Here is a 22966-nt window from a genome sequence, read left to right on the forward strand (position 1 = left end):
AGATCAGCAGAAAAGAGCAAGACCCTCAACAAGATGGATTAACACATTAGCTACAACAATGGGCTCACACCTAGCAACAATTGTGAGGATGGTGCAGGCCTGGGCAACATTTCATTTTGTTGTACATAATGTCAGTCTGAGTCAGGACCAATTCTGTGGCACCCAACTACAGCAAAAATATTAAATATAAGGAGGCAGTGAAAAATGTAATAATATATTATGGTTTCATATAAAGGTGGAAGATAAATGTGTAAGAGGAGTAATAACATCAAACACTAAATGTGCTGTTCTTATTTTATGCAGAATGGCTGTTTTGTGCTTTGTATTTACTCAAGTAAGTGAATATGAATAACCTGACAGCATACTCACTAGACTGTGTAGACAGTGATTATTGGGGGAAGCTCATGAACACAAAAGCAGAGGTAATGTCCACTGCAGTATGTAGCAGTGCAAATAGATCTTCAGGGCCCATGTTATACTCCAATCTTGTGCTATGAGGCTTTTAAGCTGTATAATTAGACACACTAGCCCTGGTACATAGGAGAACCTTGATTCCAGATCTATTCCATCTTTGCAGCATTTATGGTTGGGAGATTATCAAGCTTTTCTTTGGTGTGGTCAGGGGCCTGGGATCTAAGTCTTGTTATGACAGTTTATGAAATGAAGGACCACTGGCATTATCTACCAGCTCAGCATTCATGAATGGGGTGTCCACAGTTTACATAACTTGACCAGCTGGCAAGCTGATTCACTCATTGCCTCAACACTCTTCCAAAATTTCCATAAGACTATAGTTTGTTTCCCCGGAGCTTTCCAATAGGCTGGCTTGTATGAAGGAATTTTTGGAAAGTCAGTCACTACCTCTTACATATTAATTTAGCTAATACTCATTTCTATCCTATGAGCCATAACAACAACAACAACAACAATCCTATGAGCCACTCATTTTATTGATGAGTAAACTGAATCATGGCTATTAAATAATTTATGTAAGTTCATCTAGTTAGTGTGTTCCAGAGCTAGGTTCAAACCCAAGGAGGCTGGATACAGGGTCTGTGCTCTTAAAAACATATTCTAAGTACCTAAGACACTTGACTGCTAACCAGAAGGCTGGCGGTTCAAATCTACCAGCCACTCCTCAGAAGAAAGGTTGGGCAATCTACTTCCATAGTGATACTGCCTCGGAAACCCAAGGAGGGCTCGCTATGAGTCGGATCCGACTTGATGGCACATAACAACAACAAGAAATAAAAAGATTATAGGAAATGGTCAATACTAGGTTTAAAAACTTCTGTGCTTCTAAACCTAATCACAAAATCATTGTTAATTGGCAACTCAAAATTTGGAAATAGGGAGTATTACTTAATGAAGCTTGCCTAGTGAAGATTTCTTAAACAAAAAAAAAAGAAAGAAAAAGAAAAATAATGGAGATGCAGAGACTCTAGGCAGCTACGTTTTGACTGAAGATTAGAGTCACCAGATACAACACCTATGGGCAGGAAGTGACTCCACTGATGCAGTCAGTGGCTGATGAGCCGATACCCCTGACCAGGCCTTCAGCTGGCAACAATACCAAATTCCTTCCTTCAATAATCTTCATATGAGGTATAGAAAGGCCTTTAATTGTTAGTGTCTCTAAAGAGTGAAAAGAAAATTCATCTCTCTACGACTCTCTTGGGCGCTCTGGTGGCATAGTGCCTAAGGTATTTGACTGCTAACCAGAAGGCTGGTGGTTCAAACCCACCAGCCACTCCTCAGAAGGAGGACTGGGCAATCAACTTCTGTAGAGATACCACCTTGGAATCCCAAGGAGTAGGGATGGACTTGAAAGCAGTGAGTTTTTTTTTTTTTTTTTTGGTATCACTCCCTTGTTTATACCCACATTGTTGTCATTGTTTGTATGGAGGGAGGTGGGAAACTGGTTGATTCAGACTCAGGGATGATCGGGCCTACACGTTCTGTGAAAAGACTGAATTTTCAGAAACATATTTCTGAATCTCTGGCTCACAGAACTTGAACCAGAGTTTTGTAGCCTTAGGAAAACTTAACTTTATGAAAAGGAAAATATTTTGACAACCCATCTCCCTTTCTAATGTCCATGCTTTAAATGGCATTTTGAATATGCAGATGGCTGAATTTAGTTAATGGTAACCCTTATCTAAATCTCATTTGCTATGATGTAAGGAAAGTATTTCATTTGTTTGGTATACTTTTTGAATTTTGTTGAAGACATTGGAAGGTGGTTTTAAATTTTGTTTAAATGTTCTTTGAACCAAAGTATTTACAGAACAAGAAGTTCTTTTAGCCAGTAGATTGTTCCATTTGTTGTGTTCGAGTGTGGAAACATTAAGAATGACAGCATAAGATGATGCCATAGGCTTTTCTCATAAACAACCTAATAGCATTGTCTAATGTCTTTGTTTATGAAAGGTGTCAAAGAATCCTTTGCTATATTTAGATATAATTTAAGTTTCTTTACTCAAGCATAGAAAATACTGTTTGTTTTCTCGTTGGAGGAAAAGCAGTATGAATAAATAAAAGAATTAGACTTAACTGGAAACAATTATTAGAAGAGTCAACTTCAAGGAAAAAAGAATTGCCATTTGATTTTTTGTATGTGTGTGTATTTTAAAGGGGGTTCAAATGCTAATGCATAATACTTTTTATAAAAATATTGTGTGTGCATTGCTATATAGTTTGTGGGCATTTACTGGTGCATAAATTTATCTTTCAATTGGACTTTTTAATTTATCAAGTAATAGCTGGGCAAATATATTTTAATAGTAATAACAATATTAACTAACATTATGTAGGCAGGTGCGGTGCTTTACATATATCTCTGTCTCTATCTTATATTCTGGGAGCTCTGGTAGCATAGTGCCTAAGGCACTTGACTGCTAACCAGAAGGCTGGCGGTTCAAACCCACCAGCCACTCCTCAGGAGGAAGGTTGTGCAATCTATTTCCATAGTGATACTGCCTTGGAAACCCAAGGAGGGGTCGCTATGAGTTGCGTCTGACCCGACGGCACATAACAATAACAACATCTTAATATTCTATATTTGTCTTTTAACTGTTAATACCTAATTTTAAGAGGTATATGAAGCTTTAATAAATTATATTAAGTCATATTGAAATTATATGGGCTGAAATTATCACTAGCAAGAATAAGCCCTGTGTTTGTGTTTGTGACAGTAAAATAAAATGACATTATAGTGTTTAAGAACATTTGGGTTGAGGAATGAAATATAACTAAATTATGGACTTTAATGCCAAATCAACTAATTTAGATTTAATTTAATAGGTATTACATACATAGAAGCACACATACTATACACGTATTATGTGTGTGTAAAATTACATGTATTTAATTAGATAAATTCCTAGTGTCTTAAGAATTCTATTCTTAATGATTATCTTTTCTTTTTTTAAGACTGCAATACCCACATAAGGTCAAATAATTCCTTGAAATATTTAAAAATAATAGTGACAACTACATATATCTGATACCCACCTACTGCCATGGAGTCAATTCTGACTCATAGAGACCCCCATTGGGTTTCCAAGGTGGTAAATATTTACAGAAGTAGATTGCTCCATCTTCCTTCTGTGGAGCAGCTGGTGGGTTTGAACTGCCAACCTTCTGGTTAGCAGTCAAATACCTTAGGCACTGTACCACAAGAACTTATATATGATACAGTGAAGCCCATTTACAAAATCCCCTTCCCTTCCTTGTTTTTTCTTTTTAATCCAAAAATGGTAAATAAAGCAATAAAATTACTAAAAAGGAACCAAGCAAAGGAACTGACTTATCATATCTTCTAAACTCCACCAAGCACCTTCTAGACATAATGGTGCAAAAGATGATTCAATTAAATTCAGATAATTCTCATATTTTCAATTTATAGAGAAACAGACTGGGGTTGAAATGAAGGCCTGGGAAAATACGGTAAAGAATCATAGGATACACAAACCAGGTTAAATATTTCTGTAAGAAATTTGGGGTTCCCTCACCACTCTGAAAAAATCATACCGTTATATTCTATAGAACTCAGTGCAAATTTCAGTTTTGAAAGATTAAAAACACAAACCCTGATATTGTAAGACATTCATAAAATGAGTAAGGGAAAAAATTAGGAATACAACAGCACTATTATAGAACTAATTAATGCATTAGAAATAGGAACAGAATAAAACAAAAGTGAGGTTAAATTCATCCTTTGCTCCTGTCAGCAATCTGCATCTATTATTGCTAGAATTGTCTGGAATGGTACTTATCTAATGTTCAGGGTAATTATTTTCAGGTAGTTATATATTTTTTTCTTTCTTTCAACTTTTCCACAATACTTTAATTTATATATGTTTTTCTTGAACCAAGACATTTTTCTTAAAAAACTATGGTGGGAAAATTTGTTAAGCATTTGCTGGTGATAAAAAGATGAATATATTACTCACCCTGTCCTAAAGAATCTATACCCAAAACTTTAACTTTTTTTTTTTTAATTAAAACTAAATAAAAATATCCCTCATATTCTCCTTCTAGACCTTCCTTATGGATGTGCAAAAAGAATTTTAAAATAAGTTATTTTTTCATGGATTCAAAATATATACTTACATATATTTGTTGAAGTTAAGATCTGATGATGTATTTCCCTTATTTTATGTCTGTCAAATCAGAAACTGAACAGGGTCTGAGATTTTAACCTACTTTTAAGCAAACAAGTTAGCTGGATACAGTTTTATAGATATTGACAGAAGACATTAGCATCCTGGATCACAGAAAAAAAGACAATTAATTGGTCACAACAATAGCCGTAGCCAGAGTAATGGTGGAACACTGGTTTTTCAAACTGCACCTCCCTCAAAAAGATGGAATTAAGGCAAGGTGTTGCCACATAGTGGGATCATTAAAGGAGAGGAATCTTGTTATATAGAAGCCCACATAACAACAACAACAACAACAGATCTGATACATGGGTTGCTGGCAAACCTGTGCATCCTCCACTCAGGAAAGACACATTATCTTTATTCCTCTGGAGTTTCATGCAGATCTGCTCCAGGGAAAGCAATGTCTCTAACTTTACTTTCTGGAATATAAATAAATCTGCTCTAAGAAGACATATTTTTTCTCCCATAATCTGCCTGCTATACAAACATCCTTAAAAGACAGTCCAGAGCAAATTACCTGTTAATGCCTTTGAAAATATATAGATATGTATTTTCCTGCAATATCTAGACATGATTACTTAAACAAACTGAATGTTATAAAACAGAGATCTGATTTTTTTCTCTAGTTTAGTATCAATACATGGCTAATAGGTATGGATGTTTCATGTTTGTCTGTTTCTTTTCAATAATGTTCTCTTTGAATGTTGAGTTCAATAATGGATTTTAAACTGATAATTCTTAAAAATTTATGAGCCAATTAATTTCTGTAGAAAAACTAAGAGCTCAAAATCTTTACTTCTTGCCATCATTCTCAAATTTTTCATCAAAATTATATAAAAGTAAACTACAGAATAAATAATACCCTTAGAGTTGCAGAATTTAATCTTTTACTTAGGATATATTGAATTCTAGATTTATAAAGTATTCAACATGTAATGCCCTAGGTTTCCCAGCACTCAGTGAAATGGGGGATCCTGTGGAGTTATTATAGCAAAGATAGCATTATAGCAGTTACTCCATTTAATAATTCTTAAATTTTTGTTTACATTGGTATAATTAAAAAATAGAAGTTAATTAGAGTATTAAACTATCCAGAATGAAAAAATATATATTTATTTATGTTGTGGTTTGGGTGGACATTTACAGAGCAAACTGGTTTTCTGTTCATACACATTTTGTTTTATGACATTCATTGCAGTCCCCAAAATGTAACAGCCCTCTTCCCACTGCCACTCTGTGTTTTCTGTTTTCCTCCATCTTTCTTTCCTATCCCATCTTGCCATTTGAGCTTTATTCCTAGGCAGATGCTGTCCTTTTGATCTCATATATTGATTGCTCTAATAAGTACATACCTTCTTGGTATCATTGTTCACTTTATACGCCTGTCTATCGTTTGGCAGAAAGTTGAGCCATGGTGGTGAGTTCAGTTCCCAGCTTGATGGGTGTCCAAGGGCTATAGTCTCAGGGGTTCCATCAGTCTCAGACCAGTAAGCCTGGTCTTTTCTATGATATTGAGTTGTTGTTGTTTTTCATTTTTCTCCCATTCTTATCTAGGACCTTGTACTGTGATCCCTTTCAAAGTGGTCAGCTGTGGTAGCTGGGTACCATCTAGTTCTTCTGGTCTCAGGGTCTTGGAGTCTGGGGTTTATGTGGGTTATTAGTCTTTTGAACTAGATGTTTCCTTGAGTCTTTTATTTTCTTTACTATTCTTTGCTCCAGATGGGGTGGAATTAAAACTATTGGAAGTTTATGCAATATATGTACTTTTCTTTCTGAATTGACTCTAATACTATTTATAGCAATAATCTACTTTGGAGTATCTATTTCATGTCTTCTTTTTTCTTGTTACTATTGTCTCAGTTCAAGTCTTCTTTCTTACTCACTTATACAAGTGGGATAATTCCTTCTTACTTTCTCTGCTTCTCGTTATTCGATGTTATTAAATTTATTCTTTTTAACTATGGTATTTAAAGTGCTTCCAGAATCCTCCAACAATCCCTGTCTGACTTACATTTCTAATTTTATTCCTATACCATTGTTTGCAGTACATTCTTTGTATAGATAAACTAGACTACTTGCTTTATAGAATATGAAATGCCTTTTCCTCCGCAGCCTAGTAAGTTCAGCCTGAATTTGTCTCTTCAGCAGTTTCTACACATACCATTTGTTTTTGTTGTTGTGATATGCCATCGAGTCGGATTCCATTTAGTGACATTGATTACATTCTTCAAGTTGTACAACCGTTCTCACCCTCCTTTTCTGAGTTGTTCCTCCCTCATAGACATAAATTTACTGTCCTCTAATATTCCTAACAAATAATTCAAGTTGCTGTTGTCAATTTGATCCTGATAGATAGTTATTAAAAGAGCATAATGCTCAAGGCACATCTTTTTTTTTTTTTTTCACTAGTTAAGCCAAACTATTGTTTGGTTTTAAGAGGAATTCTGAGGATATTTTTGGTTAAAGGTTTACAGATTATCTCAGGGCAACAGTTTCAAGGTTTCATCCAACCTTCATGGCTCCAGGATATATGGAATCCATGGGACTGTGAAATTCTGTTCTGCATTTTCCACCTTTTGATCAGTATTCTTCTATAAAATCTTTGATCAACATGTTTGGTAACAGTAGCTAAGCATTATCCAGTTCTGTTCTTATAGCAAAGGAAGCAGTTGTTCATAGAGGCAATTGCCAATATATTCCATATCCTTCTATTCCTTACTTTCCTTCTTCCTCTTTTGTTGTAGGAAAATAGAGACCAGATGTTGTGTCTTGGCTGTCCACTTGCAAGCTTTTAAGACCTCTGTTCTATGCAACAAACTAGGAGGTAGAACAGAAACAAAAGACATGTTATTAGGCCAATGAACTGTGATGTCCCGTGAAACTCTGATGTTAAACATAAAAATCAAGAAATCAAATCTCAGGAGGTTTTTGGTTGTTCATAAGCAACCCCAGCAGCTACTGTTTTTCTTTTTTGGTCATTTTTATAAATATATGTATCACACAATTTTTGCCAATTCATGCAACTTACTGACGGTAATTACAATAATCACCTGTGCAACCCTATTCTTAATCACTGCAGTATTTCCATCACTGTAAACCCTCTCTGTTTCCCTCCCTCCTTCCCTGATTTTTTGTTTTGTTTGTTATGTGCCGTCGAGTCGACCCCAACTCATAGCGACCCCTCCTTGGGTTTCCGAGGCAGTATCACTACGGAAGTAGGATTGCCCAACCTTCCTTCCGAGGAGTGGCTGGTGGGTTTGAACCGCCAGCCGTCTGGTTAGCAGGCAAGTGTCTTAGCCACTATGCTACCAGAGATCCCCTGATAGCTACTAATAAACTTTGTTTTCTATACACTTGCCTTTTGTCTTTTTATGTAAGTGAAGTCATACAATACTTGCCCTTTTGTGATTGACTTTTTTCACTGAGCATAATATCCACCAGCTCTATCCATATAGTAGCATATTAAGATTTCATTTCTTCTACTGGATGAGTAGTTTTCCTTTGTATGTGCGTACCACATTTTGTTTATCCATTCATCTATTCATGAGTATTTAGATTATTTCCACCTTTTGACTATTATGAGTAATGATGCAATGAACTTAATTTATTTTCTATATGGCCCCTTGGCTCTTTGTACCTGTCCTACACCAATATGTGCTCCTTCATAATGAAGTTGTTTCTGTTCTTGTCTGGTTATCAAATTTATAAACTTCTTTCCTATTATTTTTCCCCTTAGCATGTAAGTGTCACATCTATGCCACTGTGTTACGCTGGAAGAGATCTTCAGCAAGTCATCTTAGAACAGTGCTACAATTTTGTTTGTGTACATGTAAGTAGTAATTGCAAATGAATGAAAGCACTTAAAGATATGTGTAAATTCTTATTTATTTATTATTGTGTTTTAGATGCAAATTTACAGCGTAGAATTTGTTTTACATTCAATAGTCATGTGCATTTGTTTCACTCCCCAATTACCATCCAAACCCTAACCCACTCTCCTCCTCTCCCTTCCCAGTGACAACCCCCCCACCCCCTGTGCCCTTCTTATTTATGCACTCCTGTCTGTCTAGCTTTTCTTCTGTGTGAATGTTGCCCCTCTGGTGCCCCATGGTCAATCACTCCAAGGGATGTATCTCCATAGAGTAGGTGGGTGTATCAAACTGGGTTAAGTGTTAGCAGTGTAAGTCCTATTACTTAGGGTGAGAGCCACGCCTTGGGAGTGAGTTTTATCCCAGGCCCATAGTCTTGGGGGTCCCACCAGACTCCAGTAATTCTGGTCATTATTATGGTTTTGGATTTTGTTCCATGTTTTTCCTCCCACTCTATATAAGATCTCTAGTTTTGATCTCTTCCCGAGCAGTTGACATTGGTAGCTGGGCATAACCATATTGATACCCTTTAAAACGGTTTAAATAACTAAAAATTAAGCTTTGATAAATATTTTTACTTTTATGTAAAATCTTTTCAATTTTCTTCTTAAGTTTTAAATCTATAAAGAACATCTTCTCACTTCTTTTATTTTGTTGACCATTCAGGTTATGAACTTTGATTTTCAAGGAACCCAGAAGTTACTGAGTATGCTGGAAGAGAGTCATCTTTCCATTTTATATCCTATTGTGGTTGTTTTGGTAAGAGAATGAATGAAGTTTTCTCATTAAATTTATACTTCTTTCCTTTTAACTCATGTGACTATTTAATAATATTTTTCTCAAATTGAGAACATCACCAAACCCTAAAGGAGAAATTCTTCTTTTCTTTTTGTATGCTTGAGCTTAATTAATTAATTAATTTATTTATCTTGCTCATATAACCGCAGACATTTGACTTAAGTGACCATTGGAAAACAAGTCTACCTAACAACCAATTTCATTTCTTTTCCTTCTTTGAAATCACAAATTATACAGTTGTATGGACAATGTGAAAAGAGTTTTAGTTAGCATGTTACAGAATGCCAATAAAACCAGAAGTTAAAAAAAACCTAAGGAAAAAAATTATGAGGGAAGGAAATTTATTCTCTGGTTGTTTCATCTTCTCTGTTCCATGGACAGCAAAGGAGAGTAAGCAACAGATTACAGATAATTACTAGCAATTTGATCCATGAAAATTTTAGATAGATATTTTCTGTGAAAGATTAAAAGTGAGTTTGATGGAAAATTTTCTTGATTGGCATATCAAATCGTATAGTGGAAGGGAATATCAAAAAGCAAAACCTAAAAACCAGATCAGAGAACAAGCCAGTAAAACTAGCTGAAGAGCAGATTGTGTAGTCTGTAGCATTTTGCTGTAGTAAAATGTTCCAAATAATAAATTCTTAAAAGTGTTTAGCAAGTGCCAAGTTTCTAAAGCTCAGTCCTATCCCATAGTTTGGTAGTTTGATTCTTGTTAGGTCAAGTAATTCATACATAATAAGGATAACTAACACTGTAAATAAGTAACTCTAAAGCAGTGCAAGTAGAAATGCATTAACAAGTAAACCAAAAAAACCTAACTCACTTCCATCTAGTTGATTCAACTCGTAGTGACCGCTCCTTGGGGTTCCTAGGAGGAGGTATCACTACAGAAGTAGATTGCCCAATCTTCCTTCCAAGGAGTGGCTGGTGCATTTGAACTGCTAGCCTTCTGGTTAGTAGTCAGAGGCCTTAGACACTATGTTACCAGAGTTCATATTAAGAAGTAAAAAATGCAAATGCAACCACTGCCGTGGAGTCGGAACCACTCATAGCGACCCCACCTTGGGTTTCTGAGGCAGTATCACTATGGAAGTAGATTGCCCAACCTTTAAAGAGATCTTTTGTAGTATATTTGCCCAGTGCAATACAACATCTGATTTCTTGACTGCTGCTTCCATGGATGTTGATTGTGGATCTAAGTAAAATGAAATCTTTAACAGCTTTAATCTTTTCCCCCTTTTCCATGATGTTGCTAATTGGTCCAGTTATACAGATTTTTGTTTTCTTAACATTGAGGTGTAATTCATACTGAAGACTGCAGTTTTTGACCTTCATCTGTAAGTGCTTTGTGTCTTCTTCACTTTGAGCAAGCAATGTTGTGTCATCCACATATTGCAGGTTGTTAATGAGTCTTCCTTCAATCCTAATGCCAAGTTCTTCTTCATATAAATCAGATTTCTTGATTATGTCCGCAGCATACAGATTGAATAAGTATGGTGAAAGATACAAACTTGACACATGCCCCTCCAGATTTTAAACCATGCAGTATCCCATTCTGTTTGAACAATGGCCTGTTGGTCTATGTACAGTTTCCTCAAGAGCACAAGTAAGTGTTCTGGAATTCACATTCTTTGCAATTTATCCATAATTTGTTATGATCCTCACAGTCAAATTTTTTTCATAGTCAATAAAACACAGGGAAATATCTGTCTGATATTCTTTGCTTTCAGCTAAGATCTATCTGATATTGTCAGTGATATTCCTTGTTCCATATCCCTTCTGAATGCAGCTAGAATTTCTGGTAGTTCCCTGTCAATATACTGCTGAAATCGTTTTTGAATTATCTTCAGCAAAATTGTACTTGTGTGTGATATTAATGATATTGTTTGATAATTTCCACATTCTGTTGTATCCCCTCTGTTAGGAATATATACAAACATGGATCTCTTCCAGTCAGTTGGCCAGGTGCTGTCTTCCAAATTTCTTGGCATAAATGAGTAGCAGCCCCCAGTGTTGCATCCATGTTTTTGAAATATTTCAATGGGTATTCCATCAATTCCTGGAGTCTTGTTTTTTGCCATTTCCTTCAGTGTAGCTTGGACTTCTTCCTTCAGTACCATTGGTTCCTGATCATATGCTACCTCCTAAAATAGCTGAATGTTGACTAGTTCTTTTTTTGGTACAGTGATTCTGTATTCCTTCCACCTTCTTTTAATGCTTCCCACAGCTTTCAATATTTTACCCATAGAATCCTTAGATATTGTAACTCAAGGATTGAATTTTTCTTCAGTTCTATCAGCTTGAGAAATGCCAAGCGTGTTCTTCCCTTTTGTTTTTCTAATTCCAGGTCTCTGCACATTTTGTTATAATACTTTATTTGGTGTTCTTGAACTACACTTTGAAATCTTCTGTTCAGCTATTTCATCACTTCTTCCATTCACTTCAGCTACTCTCCATTCAAGAGCAAGTTTCAGAGTTTCTTCTGACACCCATTTTGGTCCTTTCTTCTTTTCCTGTCTTTTTAATGACTTTGTTTTCTTTGTGTATGATATTCTTGATATTATCTCAGAACTCATCTGGTCTTTTGTCATTGGTATTAAATCCGTCTAATCTATTCTTCATATGGTCTCTCAATTCAGTTGAGATGTGATCAAGATCATATTTTGGCTCCCTTGGATTTGTTTTAATAATTTTCTTCAGCTTCAACTTGAACTTGCAAATGAGCACTTGATAGTCTGTTTCACAGTGAGGTCTTGTCTTTGTTTTGACTGATGATATTAATCTTTTCTATCATTTCTTTCTTTCAACAGATGTAGTCAATTTGATTCCTGTGTCTTCCACCTGGTAAGAGTCACATGTATAGCCTCTGTTTGTGTTGCTGAATAAAGATATTTGTATTGAATAAGCCATTTGTTGTGCAAAATTCTATCATGCGATTGCCCATATCATTTCTATCACCAAGGCCTTATTTTCCAATTACTGATTCTTCTTTGTTTTCAGTTTTCATAATCTAGTCACCAGTGATAATCAACATATCTTGATTGCATGTTTGGTCAATTTCAGACAGCAGCAGTTGGTAAAAATCTTCAATTTCTTCATCTTTGGCTTTAATGGTTGATGTATAAATTCGAATAATAGTAGTGTTACCTGTCATCCTTGTAGGTGTATGGATATGCTATCACTGATTGAGTTGTACTTCAGGATAGATCTTGAAATGTCATTTTTGATGATAAATGTAAAGTCATTCCTCTTCAGTTTGTCAGCAAAGTAGATCTTAGGATTTTCTCATTCAAAATGACCAATACCAGTCCATTTGCACTAACTAATGCTAGGATATTGATCTTTATCTGTTCTGTTTCATTTTTGACAAATTTCAATTTTCCTAGATTTATACTTCATACATTCCATGTTCTGATTATTAATGGATCTTTGCATCTTTTTATTTTTTTTTTCCCCATTTTGAGTCATGCCCCATCAGCAAATCAAGGTCCAAAAAGCTTTACTCCATTCATGTCCTTAAAGTCGACTCTACTTTGAGGGGGCAGCTCTTCCCCGGTGGTATTTTGAGTGCCCTTCAGCCTGAGGGGCTATATTGTGGCACTCTATCAGACAGTGTTTCACTGCTGTTCATAAGATTTTAGATGGCCTTTTTTTTTTTTTTTTTCCACCAGAAGAGAATGGCCTTGTCCTTCTTTCCAGTCTTTCTTAGTCTGGATGCTCTGCTGAAACTGTCTACCATGGGTGACCTTGCTGGTATTAGAAATATATATGCCATAGCCTCTAGCCTCATAGCAACACACAAGCCACCACAGTATGACAAACTGACAGACAGGTCAGTTTGAATTGAAATTCCAAATTTGATATTGTTGATATTTCAACAATTTTGAATACAAATTCAAAATTTAGAAATGAATTGAACTTTTCAATTTTATTTGATAAAATACTTTATCACTTTTTCCACAACAAAATTATTTTGCTGGAATTATGTGAATCATCAAAAAGAACATTTTGAGATCTTTCTGGAGTACAGTGCTGTCAGTATAGGGTAATATTCATACACCTCCAAAGAAGACCAGGTAATACAACTAATACTGCTATTGCCAAAAATGAACAAATTGAAAATTTTTACCAGCTTCTGTAGACTGAAATTGATCAAACATGTAATAGAGAAGTATTGATAATTACTTACTGGTGTTTGGAATGTGAAAGCTGGAAACAAGAAGGGTGAGTAGTTGGAAAATATGTCTTTGGTGATACAAGCAAAGCCAGAGATCATGTGATAGAATCTTGCAAAACCAATGAGTTATTCATTGGAAGTACCTTTTTCAGCAACATAGATGACTATACACAAAGACCACACCAGATGGAATACACAAGAATCTAATAGACTACATCTGTGGAAGGAGACAATGGAGATGATCAATGTCATCAATCAAATAAGACAAGGGGCCAATTGTGGAACAGATCATCAACTGCTCATATGCCAGTTCAAGGTGAAGCTGAAGAAAATGAAAACAATTCCATGAGAACCAAAGTACGACCTTGAATACATCCCATCCAAATTTAGAGACTATCTCAAGAAGAATTGTGGGATGACATCAAGGACATCATACATAAAAAAAAGCAAGAGGTTATTAAAAAGACAGGAAAGAAAAAAAAAGAACAAAATAGATGACAGAAGAGATTCTAAGACTTGCTTGTTAGAGTAGCTAAAGCAAATGGAAGAACTGATGAAGTAAAAGAGCTAAACAGAAGATTTCAAAGGGTGGCTCTACAAGAAAAAGTGAGATACTATAATGAAATATACAAAGACCTGAAGTTAGAAAACCAAAAGGGAAGAACATACTGGGCACTTTTCAAACTGAAAGAACTTAAGAAAAAAATTCAAGCCTCAAGGTGTAATATTGAAGAGATCTATAAGCAGTATGGGACCTCTGGTAGCATAGTGTCTAAGGCACTTGACTGCTAACCAGAAGGCTGGAGGTTCAAACCCACCAGCCACTCCTCCAAAGGAAGATGGGACAATCTACTTCCATAGTGATACTGCCTCAGAAACCCAAGGAGGAGTCGCTATGAGTCGGGTCCGACTTGACAGCACATAACAACAACAACATGGGCAATATATGGAATGATGCAGGAAGCATCAAAAGAAGATGGAAGGGATACACAGAGTTACTGTGCCAAAAGGAATTGGTTTATATTCAACCATTTCAGGAGGTAGCATATGATCAAGAACCAATTGTACTGAAGGAAGAAGTCCAAGCTACGCTGAAGATGGTAAAAAACAAGATTTCAGGTATTGACAGAATACCAATTGAGATATTTAAACAAACAAATGTAACACTGAAAGTGCTCACTCATCTATGCCAAGAAATTTGGCGTAGATGAGCCAACTGGAAGAGATCCATGTTGTTGTTATGTGCTGTTGAGTCAGACCTGACTCATAGTGACCCCTCCTTGGGTTGCCAAGGCAGTATCACTATGGAAGTAGATTGCCCAACCTTCCTTCCGAGGAGTGACTGGTGGGTTTGAACCACCAGCCTTCTGGTTAGCAGTTAAGTGCCTTAGGCACTATGCTACCAGAGCTCCTGAAGAGATCCATATACCTGCCCATTCTAGAGAAAGGTGATCTGACATAATGTGGAAAGTGTTGAACACTATCATTAATATCACACAAAAGTAAAATTTTTGCTGAAGGTAATTCAAAGACAGTTGCAGCAGTACATCAACAGGGGAACTGTAAGAAATTTGAACTGGATTCAGAAAAGGATGTGGAATAGGGGACATTATTGCTGATGTTAGATGGATCTTGGCTAAAAGCAGAGAATACCAGAGAAACATTTACCTGTGTTTTATTGACTACACAAAAGTCATTCAACTGTGTAGATCATAACAAATTGTGAATAACATTGTAAAGAACAGGAATTCCCAAAAGCTTAAATGATGCTTATGTGGGACCTGTACATACACCAAGAAGTACACTTGACCATAACAAGGAAATACAATCTAGGTTAAAATCAGAAAAGGTGTACATTCAATCTTTATGCTGAGCTAATAATCTGAGAAAGCTGGACTATATGAAGAAGAATGTGACATCAAGACTGGAGGAAGACTCATTAACAAATTGTGACATGCAGATTACAAATCCTTGCTTGCTGAAAGTGACAAAGACTTGAAGTACTTACTGATGAAGATCAAAGACTACAGCCATCTGTATGGGTTATACCTCGATATAAAGGAAACAAAAGTCCTCACAACTAGACAAGTAAGCAACATCATGATAAACAGAGAAAGTATTGAGGTTATCAAAGATTTCATTTTACTTGGATCCACAATGAATGCCCATGGAAGCAGCAGTCAAGAATTCAAATGACATATTATATTGGGCAAATTGGCTGCAAAAGACCTCTTTTAAAGTGTTAAAAAGTCACTTTGAAGACTATGATGTGCCTAACCCAAACCGTGACATTCAGTCATCTCATATGCATGTGAAAGCTGGACAATGAATAAGAAAGACTGCAGAAAAAATGATGTATTTGAATAGTTTTGATGAAGAATATTGAATATCCCATGGACTGCCAGAAGAATGAACACATCTGTCTTAGAAAAATTGCAATTAGTATACTCTGTAGAAGTGAGGATGGTAAGATTTCCTCTACTTACTTTGGGAATGTTATAAGGAGGGACATCATGCTTAGTCAGGTAGAAGGCGAGTAAAAAAGAGGAAGACCCTCAATGAAATGGATTAACATAGTGGATGCAAAAATGAGTTGAAACATAGCAATGATTGTGAGAATGGCATAGGCCAGACAATGTTTTGCTCTGATATACATAAGGTAGCTGTGAATTGGAGCTGACTCAATGGCACCTAATAATAGCAACAACTGTTATCTAGATAATTATATGAGTGTTCTATTTTTCCACTGCTTGTGGAAACAATCATTTTATTGTTGCTTTGTGAAAGATACAGAACCTCTGATGAATTAACTTCAGCAAAAAACATAAATTATCAAATGGAATTTTAATATTTTGAAAAACGTAAATAAACCTTCAAAGTGCCTTATTTAGTTCTAGTTATTAGGATGTAGTTTATTGACATAACAGATAAAAATGTATGATCCTTAAAATAATTCAGAGTGTTTAATATTTGAACATGTCAGCAAATAAAAAATAGAAAACCACTATCCATGGACACTTGATAGGTTCACATCTGGGGAAACTGTCACAGAGATAATAAATTGTTTCCAGAAGGTTCCACAGCTAACCATGGCAGAGTGAGGAACAGAATCAATCCAATGTGTCATGTACCATGTACACTTGTTACTTTTATGCTTTCAAGAATGTGTTAAATAATAAGGAAAAAGCTTAAAAGTATACATATACACACACATATGTATCTCATATTCCTAATAAAAAACAAATGAAAACTGAAAAACAGTGATTCCTTCTTTTAAGTCTAAGGACTTCTAAGCTTCACATGGTAGTGAACTCATCCTGAATTTTAATAATAAAGATCTATGGTCCTGTTAAATTTCTTCTTAGATCCTAGATTTAGATCTTTGTCACCTTTTATTTAACTGCTTGTTCTATGTGTTTTGTCCTGTTGACCCATTATTACTAGAGTAAGAAATGTGTTTTCAAGGCATAAAAAAACCAAAAGAGAGTTGGCTGTTTTAATTCTCACTGCCTCCATATACAGTTTAATTTTTATAATCTATATGTTTCTTTCGGTTCCCTAGCTAATTTATACTTCTTTTCGAATGAATATAGTGTATGTTTGTGTGTTTAATAATAAGTGAATGACCTACTGAGTAGATCCAAATCCCTGTCCAATTCCAGTCTCAAAGTTATTGCTAGTATAGCATTATGGATATTTTTATTTTTCTTCCAGAAAAGTATAACCTTATCACATATTGAATTTTTGTAATACTTTTACTAGTAGACACTTTCATGTGGCTATATACAGTCACAGAAAGGCTACCTTTTATACCTAATACTTTTTTTTTCCCATTTCTTTCTTTCTAATATAATAAGTCTCAGATATTTCCTGCCTAAGTCAATAATAAAACCTAAATAAGTACCGGTTAAAAATACTTTTAGAATTCTTTTGTAGTTGTGGTCATAGAGGGATTCAAACACAAAGATGAAGAATGATTAAATCATTCTTGTAGGAGTGTTTAATTGAAAGAATTGACTTTATTATTATAAGCTTTAAGAAATCTTTGCTTATGGTTGAATGTTTAGTGGGATTATATAAATAATTGTGGGATATGTAAACTCCCTAAGATTAATTATTCTGGATTTGTAACTAATGATATGTAAAGAAATGATTCTTACAGTACACAGCTTCCTAGTATTTGTGCTTTTAATTAATAAAAGTTATTTATTGTCAGATAGAGTGTTGTTCTAATAGAATATACTAATGGAATGAGTGCCAAAGGACTTTTTCAAGTTTTATGAATAAAGTGTCCTTGATAATAAACAAATTTGGAAATGCTGGGCAGTTTCCTCTTTTAAGTCATTTACTCACCTCGGTCAGATGAGCAAAGTAGTTGGTGGTGAATTTATTAATTTATGTAACAGTGCTATCTTAGTAATTTTATAAAAGTTAACTGAAATTCCTAGGAGACATAATAAACAAAAGTAGTTTTCTTTATTAGTCAGTTTATATTGATTTTTGTCTTAGACATGGAATTGACAAATTGTTTTGATCATTCAGTTTTTCAGAAAGCACCTGGAAATTTCTCTCTGTGGTTTATTTTGTGTTGTTGTTGTTATGTGCCATCGAGTGAGACCTGACTCATAGCGACTCCTCCTTGGGTTTCCAAGGCAGTATCACTACGGAAGTAGATTGCCCAACCTTACTTCTGAGGAGTGGCTGGTGGGTTTGAACCACCAGCCTTCTGATTAGCAGTCAAGTGCCTTAGACACTACACTACATAATATTTGAAATGGAAATGACATATACCTTAATTCTATTACACCAATTCTTTGTGAAGATGTACCTAAATAAGTTTCTAATATAATTTAATTATTTTAAATTAAATGCTGAGTCATGTTTTATAATTAATAGTAAATTGGTAAAATACAAATCAGTTAATATAAATATGCTGTGCCTGCCTTTGTTTATTATATTTAAGAAGGAAACCAAAAGCTCAAGGATTCTAATCCACCAATTGCTACTCAGAAGAAAGATTAGGCAATCTGCTTCCCTAAAGATTTACAGCCTTGGTACCCTTCATGGAGAAAAAGCAAATTATATTATTGTAAAGGTGACCTGGTAAAGATACTGAACCTGGAGTCAGGGTTTGTTGTTACTAGGTGCCAACTGATAGCCACTCTATTTAACAGAATATAACTGCTCCAAAGGATATTCTAGGCTGTAATCTTTCGGAGAGCAGATTGCCAGGTTACACTTAACCCTTGTACCACTAGGGTTCCTTGGAGTCAGGGTTTAAGGTATAAGTAATAGATCTGCAAATTGCAAGGATCTATTAACCTGGTTAAGTTATAACATGTTTCTTAACTTTAATTTCTTTTTCTGTAAGTAGAATGGGTTGTCCTTGATGACATGCAAATGACTTCTATTTCTGAAGCTCTGGTGGTATAGTTGTTAAGGAATTTGGTTGCTAACCGACAGCTCGGTGGTTCGATCCCACCAGCCATTGGGCAAAAGAAAGACTAGACTGTCTGATTTCATACAGATTGAAAACCAAATAAGCAAACTGACTGCCGGTGAATTGATTACTGACCCATAGCGATGTCCATTGGGTTTCCAAGGCTGTAAATCTTTAGGGAAGCAGATTGCCTAATCTTTCTTCTGAGTAGCAATTGGTGGATTCGAATCCTTGAGATTTGGTTAGCAGCCCAGTGCCTTATCCACTACATCACCAGAGCTTCTTCCATAAAGATTTACCACCTTGGAAACCAAATAGAGGTTGCTATGTGTCAGATCGGCTTGATGACAGTAAGTTTGTTTTTTTAGTTTTATGCTAGAAAATAAGGAGCTCTGGTAGCACAGTTCCTAAGGTATCTGAATGCTAACCATAAGGTTGGTGGTTCGACTCACCAGCCACTCTGCAGTCCAGGAAAACTGGACAATTTACTTCCATAAAGATTTACTGCCTTGGAAACTCAAAGGGGCTCGCTATGAGTTGAAATTTACTCGATGGCAGTGCATTTGCTTTTATTATTATTATTATTATTATTTTATACTGGAAAATATTGTGCAGTGTTTTTGCTTTTGTGTATGATCCACTATGCATGTATTTTGTTTATAGATCTAAAAAAAACAAACCAACCACCACTGAGTTTATTCCGATTCCTAGTGACCCTGTGGGGTGGAGCAGAACTGCCCTGTTGGGTTCTAGGGCTGTAAATCTTTACAGAAGCCGGCTGCCTGGTCATTCTCCTACAAAACAGCTGGTGGGTTTGAACCATGGACTTTCTGATTAGCAGTCCAGTGCTTTAACTACAGTGCCATCAGAGGGAAATCATATATTTTGGTACAGATGTGAAGTTTGAACCAGATTATGTTCCTGTTTTAGACCTTTTTTGGGACTTTTCTGTGCTTAATTCTTATCATAAGACTTTTTATGTTTTATCTTATTTTTGTCCATTTTTTATTTACCATCCTCTATCCATAGTCCAGTTTTATTAGATTAGTTAAATGTAGATCTTCTCTTTTTGTGTGTCATTCTTACTTGATATGTCTGTTTAACAACAGTTGCAAGATTAATTGTTTTTCCCATGGGATCTATTTTCCATGTCCATTCCAGACCATACCTTCTTTAATGTCTCCTTAATGATTAAAGCTCATACCAATGTTTCTTTTTGCCAATTAATCTTAAACTTACTTTAGGTACTATCTAGCTAATACTTCATAATGTACTATCTCTTTATTACTTAATTGATAGCTCAGTACAGGTTCATATAACATTTACTCAACATTTGTGTGACGTGACATATATGTAGTTCATTTAAGAATGTGTAATTTTTTTTTTAAATTGCATTTTACTTTAGGAAAGTGAGGCTTATATTTAGCTAATTTTCCAGGTTACTTTCTCATAATCACTTAAACAAAGAAGTAATAGTATTTGTCTATTTTTCTTTTCCAAAATGAGGAGTCCCATTAATATGAGGTTATTTAAATAATCATGGTTAGTCTGAGAGGTGAATCAGTGGGTAGGAGTTCTTGGAATCTCTGATTGTTTTCCCTTCTGTCTCCCCTTATCCACCACCCCCTGCCTCAAGGTAAGAACTTTAACAAAGTTTGTTTGAGGACAGGACAATTTAGCCTGGCCTGGAAGTTCAGGAGGAATCTTAAGGAAGTAAGAGAAAGCTAGGATTTGAAAGACTTAGCATGGTCTAGCTATGTGAGGAGTGGAAGAAGAGATTTTCTACATGGAAAGAATGTTACAAAGAATGGCAGAACTGGAGAGGGCCAGTGTATCAGAAACAGAGAGAGTAAATTACACCTTGAGGAGGGTTGAGAATGGGACTAGGTATATCTAAGGTCCAGGCAAGTCTTCTAAGTTTGAACTCTCTAGTGCAGCACTGACCGGTAGAAACTGATGGAGCCAAATATTTATTTTACATGCCACTCTAGATTCAGCATGGAAAACAGATTAAAGTGAACAGAGATATTCCTTCATTTATTCTCTTTAGTTAGGAGACCATAACAGTTGTCTAAGAAATGTTGTTGATGGCTAGGACTAGGGTAGTTTTAATGTGAATGAGAATCAATGGTTGAAATCAAGACACATTTAAGAGATAGAACGCTGAGAGTCAGTGCTTGATTAAATGACAGAGAGGAAGTACTATTTTCACTTTGTTGTCTCATGAAACTGGGTGAATGATAATAAGATAAGGAATATCAGAGAAGGATTTTTTTAGTTGGCATGTTTCTAAAAGTTGAGTGGGCAGATGATTATCCCAAATTTGTTGGCAGAGTATAACTAGAAAAATTTCACTCATATTCAAGAGCTTCCTCTTCATTTGTATATGTAGGGTGTGTGTGTACAAAAGCTCTTAACCTACAGCCTGCTTGGAAATGCAAGTTGCAGTCTTCCAAAGCCACTTTAATATTTGAATTTTAATAGAATTCCAGGTATAGACAAACTTTTTTAAAAAATAAAACAAAACAAAAAAAACAACTGTATCTTTCATATTGCAATGCTTTTGCCAAGTCTTATATAATGTTTTATGGATTTTTTTTAAGTATACCTTTTATGTAGTAATGTTTCTTATACTTGGGAGAAAAAATAACACCTTTTCAAAGGGTTGGATCATTACCAGACAGGAAGATGGTAAAAATGTCACTAAGCCTATGGTGACATTATGTTCCCTTAGAATTAGGAATCTACAGTCATCTAAAATTAGATTAGGTTTGCTGTTCTCTAGAAAGCCTGAACTATTATTTTATTGGAAGTATAGAAAGATGATGGAATCAGTACAAACAGCCTCTTGATCCAAACATGTGTTGACTTGAACCCTGTTTGCATACAAACCCAGTTTGTATGATACTTTTGAAAAGTATATGATGATTCAATATTCTAGGCACCAGAGGTTTTATATTATGGGGTTTTGAAGCTTATACTTAAATCCTGGGATACTTGATTCATTGATTCCTACTAAGGTGGAATGCAGCAGGTGTTGCCAAGATACTGCCAGTGTCATCAACACTGGAAAACCCTTACTTGAGAATGTCAGCACCGGCTAAAACCACCTGTCTGTCTCCAATAGTTACTCTGAGTATTGTGTTCATTTTTAGCATCTGTGAAGCTAGGACTATAAATTCCTATTTTTGTAATTTATTTAAATTGTTTAAGGTAATGACTTAGTTCTTAGTTTCCTACTCAAATAATAAGAACTTAGTTGTGTCTCAGGTAGTTCAGCTGGTGTTTCTTGCTCTTCCCATTTGACAAAGCCAGAACTCCCCATTAAGTTTATAATTCTCAGAAATTACAAAAACCCCCAAAAAAGATGTGGTGTACTAATGCATATTATTAGTATAAATATGTTAATGTTAGTAATAACAGACAGTTATTGAATGCTTGAAGTAATGAGTCACCATTCTTTTTCTTTTTCATAAATGATCCCATTTAATCCTCAGAGCAATCTTGAGAGTTGATTATAGATGTTATTATTCCCAGTTCAAGAGTAAGCCTTATGCTCATTTGATTTTGCCACATAATGTTCACGAGTAATGTTAATACTTGCCCTTTCTGAGGTATAGAAACCTGGATGGTTAGAGGGTCTAAAAACTTTTTAGTAAAAAGTTCTCATTTTTGTAACAGATCACTCAGACCACTTTCTTTGCCCAAGATAATTTCTTTAGATCAGAGTTTGACAAACTTATTCTATTAAGGACCAGATAGATAGTAGGTCCATATAATGTTTATTACAATAACTCAACGCTACTGATGTAGTATAAAATCAGCCACTGACAATACAATAAAGAATGAGTGTGACTATATTCCAGTAACTTTTTATTTACAAAAATAAGTAGCAGGCTGGGTTTGGCTCATGGGCTATGGATTGCTGACCTCTGGTTTAGATTTTCAATCATAAATGAAAATGACCTATTTGTCACAGTTACTGTCATTTCGTAAAATATTTATTAGCACT

General features: G+C 35.3%; 1 protein-coding gene across 1 annotated transcript in view; it reads left to right on the forward strand.

The window, feature by feature from the left end:
* CRPPA (CDP-L-ribitol pyrophosphorylase A) overlaps positions 1–22966 on the forward strand; it is a 428617-nt gene that overhangs the window by 179992 nt on the left and 225659 nt on the right. The window contains exons 7-8 of the mRNA XM_007946658.1: positions 8404–8496; positions 9203–9295. Coding sequence (XP_007944849.1) covers positions 8404–8496; positions 9203–9295 — 186 coding nt within the window. The remainder of the gene's footprint in view (positions 1–8403; positions 8497–9202; positions 9296–22966) is intronic.

Source organism: Orycteropus afer, unplaced genomic scaffold (assembly GCF_000298275.1).
Source record: "Orycteropus afer afer isolate SDZICR_OR568_19922 unplaced genomic scaffold, OryAfe1.0 scaffold00008, whole genome shotgun sequence".
In the NCBI taxonomy this organism is placed as follows: Eukaryota; Metazoa; Chordata; class Mammalia; order Tubulidentata; family Orycteropodidae; genus Orycteropus; species Orycteropus afer.